This window comes from Grammomys surdaster, unplaced genomic scaffold, assembly GCF_004785775.1.
Source record: "Grammomys surdaster isolate TR1022 unplaced genomic scaffold, NIH_TR_1.0 67, whole genome shotgun sequence".
NCBI lineage: Eukaryota > Metazoa > Chordata > Mammalia > Rodentia > Muridae > Grammomys > Grammomys surdaster.
The window spans coordinates 43,291-56,921 of record NW_021604569.1 but is presented as its reverse complement, the minus strand read 5'-3'; the positions used below and the strand labels follow the sequence as shown (position 1 = coordinate 56,921).

At 40.6% G+C, this 13,631-nt stretch overlaps 1 protein-coding gene across 2 annotated transcripts in view; it reads left to right on the top strand.

Annotated features, from left to right (window-relative positions):
- Asb3 (ankyrin repeat and SOCS box containing 3) overlaps positions 1–13,631 on the top strand; it is a 95,178-nt gene that overhangs the window by 49,993 nt on the left and 31,554 nt on the right. Inside the window, exons 1-5 of one of the 2 annotated variants that reach the window (XM_028776906.1) lie at positions 236–477; positions 3,663–3,775; positions 4,267–4,402; positions 6,704–6,881; positions 9,340–9,537. In XM_028776906.1, coding sequence (XP_028632739.1) covers positions 378–477; positions 3,663–3,775; positions 4,267–4,402; positions 6,704–6,881; positions 9,340–9,537 — 725 coding nt within the window. In that variant the 5' untranslated portion in view covers positions 236–377. Of the gene's footprint in view, positions 1–235; positions 478–3,662; positions 3,776–4,266; positions 4,403–6,703; positions 6,882–9,339; positions 9,538–13,631 lie in introns of those variants that run through there. The other variant, XM_028776903.1, reaches the window with a different exon arrangement.

The following is a 13,631-nucleotide window of genomic DNA, read 5'->3' as shown; positions in this document are numbered from 1 at the left end:
TGTCCCAGTGTAGGGGAGCCCTGTTCTGTCCCAGTGTAGGGGAGCCCGCCTGCTCCTTCTGCTCTCTTGCATCGTCCTTTCCTTCCTCTCCCCTCTGCATTCTGACTAGTGCTCTCCTAGTATTTTCAGTTGCCTTATAATTTCTAAGTTATTCCACTCTGCATTCTCTTTTTCTTTTAGTGATTATTTATTTATTTACATATCAAATGTTGTCCCCCTTCTCTTTCTTCCCTCTGCAACTGCCCATCTCATCCTCCTTCCCCTTTGTCTCTAAGAGGGTGCTCCCCTACCCATCCACCCACTCTGCCTCACCCCTCTAACATCCCTCTTCCCTAGGGCAACAGGCCTCCACAGGACCAAGTGCCCCGCTCCTATTCATGCCAGATGAGGCAATCCTCTGCTACATATGTAGCTGGAGCCATGGACCCACCCGTGCATTCTCTTTGTGGATCAGTCCCTGGGAGCTCTCGGGATCTGGTTAGTTGATATTGTTCTTCCTATGGGGTTGCAATCCCCTTCAACTCCTTCATTCCTTCCCCATCTCTTCCATTGGGCTCCCAAGGCTCAGTCCAATGGTTGGCTGTGAGCATCTTCCTCTGTATTTGTCAGGCTCTGGCAAAGCCTCTCAGAGGACAGCCTTACTAGGCTCCTGTCTGCAAGTACTTCTTGGCATCAGCAATAGTGTCTGGGTTTGGTGTCTGCAGATGGGGTGGATCCCAAGGTGAGGTGATCTCTGGATAGCCTTTCCTTCAGTCTCTGCTCCATTTTTTGTCCCTGCATTTCTTTTAGACAGGAACAGTTCTGGGTTAAAGATTTTGAGATGGGCGGGTGGCCCTTTCCTGCAGTCTCCTTCTGATCGTGCTCACTCCTCCTGCTCTGAGGTCACAATGCTCTTGCTCCTAAATGCCTTTACTTCTGAGTTCTTCTTGAGTTCAGTTCTGTCTAACAAGTTCTCTTTTCCTTTTTGCCCTCAGCGGCACTTTAGATATCTTTCAGAACACATGATCTCATGGTAAAAAAGATCACCACAAATTTACACATAAATTCAAATCATAAATCAAATAAGTTTATGACAGAGAGTGTTTACATGCATATTTAGTAGGAGAAATTATCTGGCTAAACATTCATCATCTGTCACCAGCTCTACAGGTTCATGGAGAGTTAAAACCATAACTTTTTAACTAAGTTATTAGTGAAGTTTTGTATAGATAAGCCCAGTCAATATTTTATCTTCTATCCTTGTACCTGTAGTAAATTGTTAGTCCCCCCTCCTTTCCCCAAAGAATAAATAAAAAATTTTTATTTTTGAAACGTTATTTTCAAAGTGAACCAAGGTAGCTAGGTGGCCTAAAAAGAATATCCATAAAATATATGGCAACCATGGTCTTTAAACCCACTGTGAAAAGGCTGGTCAATTCAAAGTTAAATAATGTAGAAAACATGTTTCAGTAGCATCAATTATAATATAAAGTTAAGACTAAAGCACCAAGGAGATGAAGACAGTATTCTTTTGCTGAAGGAAGTGCAATCTGAGCTGGAGGGCTGTGTCATGGTAGAGCCTAACATAATATTATAGAGAACTGTCTACTAACACTTCTCACTCTACAGCTTATAGAAGCTAAGGAAGATTAGAAATAGACCTGGATGAAAAATAGCCCACACACTTGCTCAGAATATTTATTAGATACTGCCCTATGTGCTTGCAGGAAAAAAAAGATTCTGGCTATACCCCTTTCTCGAGCAACTTCCTGAACCAAGGATTCTAGGGACTCTAATTTAATCTTAAATAAGGCAAACCATATCTGGGTAGAATGGTACTCATGTACCAGATTTGACACTACAAGTATATGCTGGCCAGGGAGGAAGGGAAGGGTCTAGTGAGAATGGTCCAGGTACTAGATGAAAGAAAACAAGACTGGCCTTCATCCACAACAGCACTGGTTAAAAAGGATAAAATAAATAAGAATCTAAAAAGAGAGGAGGTAAGGATAGTCATGGAGCAAAGAAGGTCAAGAACTGGTTCCCCTAAATTACAGAGATGTAGAAAGAACCAGAGTAGCAACTTGAGTTTTCAGGGAAAAAGGGGAATTAGAGTGTAGCACCTATGGACAGGAAAAGCCCAAGGCTTTGTTTTCAACCCGGCTAATCCTTCAGAGAATTCCAAAGAAAGGCAAGGTGATATGGTGACAAGCCTCCAGCCCCTGCCCAGGCTACATTTCTTCTCATTCGCAGAGGCCCTGCCCAACAGAAGCACAGAGTCATAGGACTTAGCTCCTGCTCCCCAGACACAAGGGAGGGAGATATGTTGGGTAACGTGCAGGTCCCACGTCTGCTGTAAGAACCATCATGGATATACTGCTCTGGGGTCAAGGGAGCACAGTCTGAGATCCGGGGGACAGCTGGAGCTAGCTCGGGGGTCCCCAGGCCTGCAGGGTGGCTAGAGACCATCTGGTTCTCAAGCCCTTGGGCACCCAGGCACCACTGGAAGCTGTGGAAGAGCTGAGGATGAAGTGGGAGCCCCTGGGCTGGACTGGCCCGTGGCCGAGGGGAGAAAGGGGGATAAGCCCTGGCTGCGCCCCACAGGGAGAGTCCTTGGCTTGGCTGCAGGAAGCTTGCTTGGGTTGGTGGTTGCAGTGGCTGTGGGAACACAGGGGTCTTCTGCGGCTCCGAAGGCAAAGGCCTTCTCTATGGCTCCCCACAGAGGATCCCGATAAGTAGAGACAGTCTGTGGCTTTACCACGCTTATTGTCATGGCAGAAAGTAGATGAGAAAACCATACCCCAGCTTCTCAGGGCAGGCCTGAGGTTGAAGACCTTTTGCAGGGAGGAGTATCTGGGAAGGAAGCTGAATTGACTAAGCCCTTCTGGCCTTTAGGTACCTCATTAATATGGAGATCTGTCTTGAATCTGCGTGGCCACAGGTCATGTCCTCTACCTGTGGAGGCATTACGGGGCATTGCCCTACATGACTGAAGGACACAAATCTATGGAGGGCTGGGGCCTCGCGTTAGGAGCCTGGAGGCTGGGGGTGTGGCGAAATGCCTACCGTCTCTTAGGGTCACCTGGGATCCCTTAGGATCACAGAGGTTTCCAGCCTGTGCTCTACCAGAAACCAGACTGCCTTTCAAGGTCCACAGAGATACAAGGCACAAAGTCACTGGGAATTGGGGAACATGAGTACTGCCATATGTAACATTTTTTGGGGGAGTGGGAAGAAGTGAAATGCCCCAAAAGGGATACCTTCCTTCACCTGGCAAACAATTGGACTGTTTTTGTTTTGTTTTGGTTTTTTTTTTAAAAGACTTATTTATTTATTATATATGAACACACTGTAGCTGTCTTCAGACACACCAGAAGAGGGCATCAGATCTCATTACAGATGGTTGTGAGCCACCATGTGGTTGCTAGGATTTGAACTCAGGACCTCTGGAAGTGCAGTCAGTGCTCTTAACCACTGAACCATCTCTCCAGCCCGAATTGGCCTGTTTTTAACAGCATGAAGCATGATGGAGTAAGATTCATAGAAAAAGCCTTCAGAACAGATGCTCAGCTGATATGGCACAGTCTTGAATGGGATGTAGAGAGTGTGAGAACATCATGGGAGTGTCCAGCTCTACACACATCATTTTGGTGACAGTAATTTCTCTGACTACTGTATTGCAGCTGTTGAATGTGGAAAGATAGATGTGTTGAAGCTGTTGCTTCAACATGGAGCAAATGTCAACGGATCCCATTCTATGTGTGGATGGAATTCCTTACACCAGGCTTCTTTCCAGGTAGTCTCTGAACTTACTATTTCATTTTCATGTCAATTGTATTTCTTACCCTTTTCTATACAGTTTTTTGCTTTCTAGTATAGTATAGAAAAGGCAGGCTAAATGCTAACGATCATTCTAAATAAGCCAGCTGTTACAGTGGCTGGGGCAGCTTTGGATTATAGGGTTTATCTAAGTAACTATCATAATATGTGGAGAATGGTATGTTTTATTGTAACTATGTATGATTAGAAAACATGATAGTTCCCTGTTGCTTGAGTTAGCAAACTTTGTGGGACTAATGACTGTAATTGAAAGAGGCCAGTATTTAATGTGTTTACATTTAATAGACTGTGTAGAAGTGTAGAGTAATCTGATGTTGTATCTTTTTCATCCAATATAACAAGATATTGCATTTGTTTTGAAGTTTTTCTTTACTGAGAAAATAAGAAAAGTAAAACACAATGAGAAAGAGTTTTTAACTAACTTAAAAATATGTGTCTGTGCTTTAGGGAAATGCTGAGACTATAAAACTGCTTCTTGAACAAGGAGCAGACAGAGAATGCCAAGATGACTTTGGAATCACACCTCTGTTTGTGGCTGCTCAGTATGGGAAGCTAGAGAGCTTGCGCATTCTTATTTCATCTGGTAAGAAGCATAGCCTTTGTGCCCAGAAGATCATGGGTTTTAACTGTGTTCTTAGAGAAGAATGATTCTTGAATCAGGTGATGAAATTTATGTAAGTAGCAACTAAAAGTGCACATAGTTGACGTCAGTCCTAGTTATTACTACATTATGTTACCAGGTAAAGGTTTCTCTGTGACTACAATTACAGATGTAGCATTTCCAAAAAAAATTGGGTGACTATGTCATTCTTTTTATTGTCTGACCTGAAGAGTTCACCAAAGAAGGGTTTTTAAAGTCTTAGGGAGTGTGCTGACAGAGCTAGGAAACCACAGAGAGTTAGAGGAAAACACATACCAACAGATTTGCTGAGTTACATAGTGAATTCCAGGACAGCCAGGACTTCATAGAGAGACCCTGTCTCAAACAAACAAACATTCTAAAACAAAAAACAAAAACAAAAAAATTCACAAAACCAACCAACCAACCAAACAACAACCAAAACAAAACAAAACCAAAACCCCCAAAATCTCTACATATTTAAGTCAAGATAGAAAGTGAAAAAAATAAACCTTCATGATGTTCAAGGTGAAGGTATCTGAGAAATTATGAGCCTGTACTTTAAAGATGAGGACTCCTGAATAACTTCCTAAAGTTATCCTGTTTACATTCAGACACCCAGACTCTGGGTGTTAAGTCCTGGCACAATCAGTATTTCTTTTTTAAATTTTTTTCTTCTCTAAACTTTTTAAATATCATTATTTAGAAGGTATGAAGGTCTGTTTCTAATGTAATCATGTAAACTACTTTACCTTCAGTTTCTTACTTTTTAAATGTTTCAGTTGTAGTCTTACAGAAACTGGTTCCTTATTATTTCTGATACTTTGAAGTTGTCAGTCAAACTAGAAGTTTGGCTTTTTTAAAAAAAAAGCAGGTCCCACTGTTAACTTCAGCTTTTCTCATTGATTATATTTTTCTCTCTGAAGCTGACAGGAAGAAGAGGCACTCGAGTCAAGAAGAGTCTAGTTGCCTAGCATATTTGCAATTCAGGAAGTTTCCACACAGTCTTTCATTCACCCTGTGTCGCTTGTTCGAGGTGTTCTGAATAAAAGATAGTCAATCTTCCCCATTTTTGATGGTGTTTTTTCTAATGAAATATATAATATATTTGAGAAATTTAAAAATTGGCACAATCATGTGATAGTATGAGTCCTGACATATTTCATATTTAATATGTTATTTGCTAGTGAGGTGATTTGGGGAAATAGGCTTTTTTTTTTAACAATTTCAGAAGTGTCTCAACAATTAAGGCCATTTTCAGCTCTTTTAAATATTTTTGTTTGTTTTTGTTTGTAGAAATAGGATCTCAGTATGTAGTTTTGGCTGTCCTGGAACTCATTATGTTGACCAGACTGACCTCACAGAGAACTTTTACTCTGTCTCAAACACCACCATGCCTGGCTGCCTTTTCAAATTATATATAGTATAAGCCGGGCAGTGGTGGCACACGCCTTTAATCCCAGCACTTGGGAGGCAGAGGCAGGAGGATTTCTGAGTTGGAGGCTAGCCTGGTCTACATACATACAGAGTGAGTTCCAGGACAGCCAGGGCTACACAGAGAAACCCTGTCTCGAAAAACCAAAAAACAAACAAACAAACAAAAAACCAAATTGTATATAGTATAAAGGTGAATTCTAAAATATCGTTTATGTTCTTACTAATGCAGAAAAACTATGTAAACAATTCTCAACAGGTTAGTAAAATAAGGTAAAAACAGGTTAGTAAAAACAGGTTAGTAATATTTCTCACTAGCATCTGGTAAGGATTTAAGCTGCTGTACTATGAAAACCTTTTATGGCAGCTTGAAATTTATGTTTTCAGCTTTCTTTCTTCTTCTTTTTAAAAACATCTATGTGTTGCCGGCCAGCTGCCACAGTCAACCGGGTTCACCTGAAAGAGAGGCTGGGAATGGAAGAAGGGACAGGAGGGCGGGAAGAGATGAAGCAGGGCAAAGGTTTCTGATCGAGGCTCAATGCTTTAATGTTCATCTTTCAATTTAAAGGGAAAGCCCCACCTCCACCATCGAACCCCTTCTTGCTTCAGCCCAGCGTGGGTGAGGGGAATCCATCCTTAATCTCAGGCCGGAGGTGTCTCAAGGCAAGGCTCAGCTCCTGTAGCAGCAGGTCCTGGGTCTGCCAAGGTGGTTAACACCTGAGTCCTATTGTTTTGGTCTGCTGTGGTAAACAAAGTCTCTCAGGCCTGCTCAAGGCTGGGGGAAGGGCACGTCTATGTCCATTATTGGTTAAGTATTTTGTTTTGTGTTAGGTGCAAATGTCAATTGCCAAGCCTTGGATAAAGCTACACCTTTGTTTATTGCTGCACAAGAGGGTCATACAAAATGTGTGGAACTTTTGCTGTCCAGTGGGGCGGATCCTGATCTTTATTGTAATGAAGACAATTGGCAATTACCTATTCATGCTGCTGCACAAATGGGCCATACAAAGTAAGTGCTCAAAACGGAATAAAATTGGTCTCAGAATTAAAAGCTGATAAAGAGTAGATATGGCCGGGCGGTGGTGGTGCACGCCTTTAATCCCGGCACTTGGGAGGCAGAGGCAGGCGGATTTCTGAGTTTGAGAGTTCGAGGCTAGCCTGGTCTACAGAGTGAGTTCCAGGACAGCCAGGGCTGCACAGAGAAACCCTGTCTCGAGGGGGAAAAAAAAAAAAGAGTAGATATGAGTCAGACCCTTTACCCCCAGGTAAAATGCTTGGTCATTCCTTTCTGAAACCAGTTTTTGGGATGCTTAAATTTACTCCTCGTCTTCCCCATACTTTTTCTTTTCTCTCTTTTTCTGTTTTTGCTCTGGTTAGCTCCTCTACCTCTTTCATTTTCCCACTCTGAGGGAGAGTGACTGTATGTAAATGGTGTAGATATTGGAGCAAAGGAATTTCCTTAGCTGATGTCCGTTCTTTCCCTTTCTTGCTAGTTTTATTTCCGACACCTTTAACTAGCAATCTGATGGTCTTACTAATTTGCACTATCTCCCTGTTTGCAGAAAGAGTGTGTGATCCTTTTCGAATGGAGTCTTTCTTTGTGTGGGTCGCGTCCTCTACCCCATCTTAAGCCCTTTGACTAGACTTTTACCTTACCTCATGTCTAGTCGAGTATCTTCCCTGTCTCTGTTGCTCTTTCTTTGCTAGAAGTCCCTAGGAAATTATTAGTGTGTTTTGGAAAAAGTATTGGTGAGTAGGGAAATTTTAGAGTTAGTGACCTAGTTATGTTAATAAGAATAAGGCTTCCTCTCATAAATCAGTATGGACAGATTTAAAAATCATGTTTACAGTCTTTAGGGTCATAGTTCCACAATAGTGCTTCTAATACATACCATTAATGTTTAATTAAAAATAATAAAATGATCATTATGTTTAGACAGTAGGAAAACAAAGTCCACAAACTGACTATTTTGTCACCAGGTAGCAAAGGTCAAAAGTCTTTGAAAGCATGTTTGCCTTGTGACAGTATTTTCTAGCCCTTCTTTAAAACTCAGATATGTTCATTTAAAAGGTGCCAAACAAATTCTAGTTTTAATAAAATACTTGTTTCAGTATTTGGTAGTTCTTCTAAATGCTTTCTAAAATTTATTATCCTTTGAGACTTTCATCCATGTTTTGAACACTTTAGCCCTTCTCTAGCCTTTTCCTGGTTCATACCCCCTTATCACTCAATTTGTGTCCTTTACAAAAAACTTTAAACCCATTTCTTCTAATTTTTGATAAACTTATTTAGCAAAAAAAAAAAAATCACTAAACAGTTGTACTTAGTTTTAAATTGATAACCAAAGCTCTCATAGGAGTGTGTGCTTAATTGTGCTCAGCTTTGAGAAGTCCACTCCACTGGTTTCATACGTAGCCTACTTGAAAGGTAGTCCATCTGTGATCTCAGTTCTTCAGTGTTACTTTAGGTCTGTTTTATGGAAGGAAAGGCAGCCAAGAGAAACAGTCCTAGAAAGGAGGGCAATTTCCCAGCTGCTTAGTCCGTAGACTTCCGTCTTCAGAGCTGAGCAGTCTTCTCTGCAGCTGATTTCTGAGGTGAGGTTACAGACAATCTAAGAACTACATTTTAGCCATCTTTTTTCGAGCATTCTCTGTCTAGCAATTGCTTCTTTATAAATGTACCTCAGATATTAGTGCTTATATTTTTTCTGAGATTGCAATATTTTACTGTAAGTTATAGTTCCTGTGATAAAAATTATAATTTCTCATTCATGTCATTTGCCATATTTAAAAATTCTTATTAATGGGAAACCAAACTTGATTAATATTTAAGAAGGAAATATTTCATTTTATTTTCTGTTATTATTTGTTTGTATGTGAAACAGAGCCTTGCTGAGTAGCCCTGGCTCCTAGAATTTATTATTCAACTGTGGTAGGCCTTGAAGTCCTGCTTCAATCTCTGACTGCTAACTTACAGGGTTGTGTCACCACATCTGTCTGCCCATTATACAGTCCCCAGTGCTGGGAATTGAACCCAGACCTGCCAGCATAATAGACAGAGACTCTACTTCTGGGCAATATCCCTAGCCCCTCATTTTCTTAACTAGTTTATATTTAGTGTACTAAAAATTTTAAATAATTTATTAGGTCCTGAAATACCAAACATAAAATTGGCATAGGTCATGATGGTGGTAAGACAAATAACAGTTAATGAGGAAATATTTACCATATTACTCAATTCTTTTTTAGGCCTATTTAAGTTTTGCATTAAGCAATAGTCCAGGTAACATTTCATAGTAGCTATGAAGCATATAGATATTTATTGGAATTTGAAAGTGTAAGAAAGACAGAAAGATGTCTTTAAATCATCCAGTCAGTGGGTGACTCTTAAAATATGTATGGGAAAGATGTTGCCTACTCTTATGCACCTGAAAATATTAAATATTCTTCCATTTGTGTATTTGAAGGACCTTGGACTTGTTAATACCAGTTACTAACCGGGCTTGTGACACTGGACCAGACAAAGTGAGCCCTGTTTACTCTGCAGTGTTTGGTGGCCGGGAAGAGTGCTTGGAAATGTTACTGCAGAATGGCTATAGCCCAGATGCACAGATGTGCCTGGTGTTTGGATTCAGTTCCCCTCTGTGCATGGCTTTCCAAAAAGAGTATGTACATTTGTTACATTTTACTTGTTTTTAATTCCCAAGCAACTTTTGTTCATAGTGGAAACTTGATATCTCTGTTAGTACTAAGTTGATAACTGGGAAGAAGTTGGCTACAATATCTGTTGTTTAGCTTAGTGAGGTGGATAATGCCAAATGGTTTGCCTTTCCCCTTTGGACCTGGATTACACTTTTAGTTTAACAGTTTTAGGAAATACTTTAAATGTGTTAGTGTAAATGCAAGCCTACTCTGATGTCTTTAAAACGATTCAAGAATCAGAAAGGAAACTTCATCAAGTAAGGTACTGACTGCTTCAGGTTATTTAACTTTAAATACCCCCCCCCGCCTTTTTAAGTTTACAAGCCTTAGAATACTGTGGTTTTCAGATACTGTTATGTTACATTTAATATTACGTTAGCATTTTCATAATAATTATTTTCATAATAATTATATTTTAACAGTCAAGTATTAATTTTCATACTCTGCTCTAGTTCTTTGAAGTAAAATAATGAAGAGTTAGTGCTATATTAGTATTTGGCCAGTAATTTGACTTTGGAGCTCCTAAGGCTTTAAAATAGACATCATTAGCTAGATGTGGTAGCTCATACCTTTAATCCTTGTAGGCAGAAGAAGTCAAGCTTAGGTACATGGTGAGGTCCAGGACAGCCAGAGCCATGTAGAAAGACCTTGTTTTTAAAAAAATCAAAACAAGAACAACAACAAAAAGGCATTGAGAATATGTGGATGGGGAAATAACTCAGTCAATAAAAAAGACTTGAGTTTGTTCATTCCACAGAATCTACATTAAATACTGACTGGGTGTAATAGTGTGTACTTTTCATCCCAGTGCTAGGGAACAGGCAGGTGACTGAAGGATCCTGAGGGAACTGGCCAGCTAGTCTAGTCTGATGTTGATTTCCAGACCAGTGAAAGACTCTTATTTCAAAGTAAATGGATGGTCTTCCTGAGAATGACACCCAGGGTTATCATGTAGCCTCCACATAGCACACATACACAGACACTCACTCACACAAATAATAAAGACTATAAGAAAAAACATATAAAGTTATGCCTGTGCTCCATTAAAAATGCTAATCAGTTGTGTAGATGGATGCTATTCTTTTAAGGTCTTACCATTTATTTGTTACTCTTAATAACACTTTAATTATGTTATGTGCATGGGTGTTTTGCCTGCATGTATGTACATGCACTGCATTTTTACAATGTCCACAGAGGCCAGAAGAGGGAACATATAGACAGTTGTTAGTTGCTATGTGTGTGCTGGGAATGGAACCTAGGTTCTCCTCCAGATTAGCAGCCAGAGCTATAAACTGATGAACCATCTCCCCAGCCTCAAGACTCTTACATTTGACTGCACCGACACTTAGAAGTGGAAGCTGTCAGTGAGGATAATCTATATCGCTTGACAATCTGTTCCTGTTTTGTTCTCTTGGCCAGAAGTTTAGCATAGCCTTCTTACTTTCTCAGTGTGTTGTTTCTTCAGAGCCATATGCTAGCAATTATGCTGCAGGACACTTGAAGTTAACAAACACTGAATCTTGTGGACTTTGGTCTTGGGCTTTTTACATTCTTTGTTTATGGCTTTCTGACAGCATATTGACAACATCATCTTTGAAAGATCGAACAATTTTCAGATGTTACTTGTTCTTTGGGCTTTGAACACTAGTTCAGGAATACTTAGATTGACATCCAGAACACATCCCCAAACAGACTGATACATTCTATCTCTAGTTCTCCTTGGTCTAATAAAGCACCCCTTATTCAACAACAGGTACATTCTGCTGTGGGGCAAGGCATCCATCTTCATGGGAAAACATTTGCTGTACCCACCACAAGCTTAAACCACAGGCCTTTTCCACTTCCCTCACCCAAAACCTTAACCTGACTCCTGAGGCCAAAGATCCTATTATTTTTAGTGATGTAGAAGTGGTTACAGATATACTACAAACTTAATTGACTTTGTTGGAATCTTATTGTAGTGAATTTTTAATCTGCTAATTGTTCATCTGATTAGCGCTCCCATTGGGCGATCGAGCTTCTAAGCCATCCACCAGAGCTGTCTGGATTCATGGATGAAAGACACATGCACGTGTACACACACACACACACACACACGTCAGCTTAATTTTTAATATGCCTTACTAGTTCAATAGCTGGGCACTTCCAAACATCCTCACAGCTAGAACACACTCCCCTCCGGTAACCCTGTGTTAACATTTTCTGTTTATTATGAGTTCCACTTTAATCACAACTTGAATAATTTCCTAGAATTTCATTCTATAAACCCTCTCATGTTATCTCCTCAGCTTCCAGGGTTCTCCTTTCATGCCTTCCTTCTTCAAGGATTACTTGTACATACCATCATAGATTGCTGCTGCCCTTCTTCTTCCTCCTTTTGTTCTCCCTCTCTCTCTCCCTTTTGAGAAATGCTCATTTTGTTCTTTGTGCTGAGCTCTTGCCCTCTCACCTTATAAGTCTAGTATGAAGTGGGTCATTCAACAGTGTTCTTGTGATTGCGCTACCTTGCAATGATTTGTTTTGTGTTTTTCTAGAATTAGGCAGCATGCTTCATTCTGTTTACAAGATTGAGACAGATAATGTTTAGTGGGCAAGGTAATTACATAGGCTTCTAGCATTAATTGAAATTGTACAGGGCAGTCTGTTTTCTCCTTTGAGTTCTAAAAAGCTAGTAAATAACATTAGTTGATTAGTGTAACGGCCGTTTCTTTTGTAATGGCGGTCAGGTTCTGCTACTTTGTAAAGGCCGGCCGGTTCTGCTGCTCCGATCCGCAGGTCAGGGTCTAGCAAGAGAGAGAGTGGGGACGGAGAAAGGGGGAAAAAGGGGCGAGAGACGCAAAAGATAGATACAAGACAGAGTCCGGTGGAGTCTCTTCAAGTCTCTTCTTTATTCTCCTCTCTTCTATATATATTCTCCTACTTTCTTCAGTCTCCTGACACCTCTCACTTTCTCACTCCTTCCACCTTCCACCTTCTACCTCCTACCTCCTACTTCCTACTTCCTACTTCCATCTACCTCCTACCTTCTACCTCCTACCTCCTCAATAGAAGGGAAATCCTGGGTATTTATACCCTTTACCACGTGACTTGCCCTCGTGGACAAGCTCAACTGAAGCCACTACGTCACATGCCTTGTAGCCATGGATACCAGGAGCACCTTGCAGCTGGGGGCACTAAACAGTGTAACAAGATGTTTATCAGAGTGCACTCAGCTATTGCAGTCTGTTGAAACAAGTCTCTTGTCAGGGTATATGGCTTGAGATGGCTGTAAAGATGATAGCCACTTTCGGCTAAGAGTCGGCTCCCAACAGATTAGTACCATAAGAGAACTCAGTTGGTTCATATGAAATATATTGACAAAACTGAAACATTGTTCCTATTCTTTAAGAATTTATTTATAGCCGGGCAATGGTGGCGCACGCCTTTAATCCCAGCACTTGGGAGGCAGAGGCAGGCGGATTTCTGAGTTCGAGGCCAGCCTGGTCTACAGAGTGAGTTCCAGGACAGCCATAACTATACAGAGAGACCCTGTCTCGAAAAAACCAAAATAATAATAATAATAATAATAATAATTTATTTATGCCGGGCAGTGGTGGCGCACGCCTTTAATCCCAGCACTTGGGAGGCAGAGGTAGGCGGATTTCTGAGTTCGAGGCCAGCCTGATCTACAGAGTGAGTTCCAGGACAGCCAGGGCTACACAGAGAAACCCTGTCTCAAAAAGCAAAAAAAAAAGGATTTATTAATTTTTTTTATTTGACATAAAAACATGTATTTACTAAGAAACATTTAGAAAGTTAACCAAACACTTGCATTATGTTTTTAGCTATAGTTAATTGAATAGTTATTTTGTAAACGTTGCATCAGAGATAGAGATGGTGAAAAAACTACCATCCCCATATGACTGATTTGTACAGCACACCATAAGAATCTGCTTCATATTAGCATGATGGTTTATAACCTCTGCGCTGTACTAAACAGCTACTAGCTGTTTAGTTTATTAGTGTTTATTAGTGGCTATTAGCAATATAACCATGGCAGGGCTACAGCTAAAGGCAC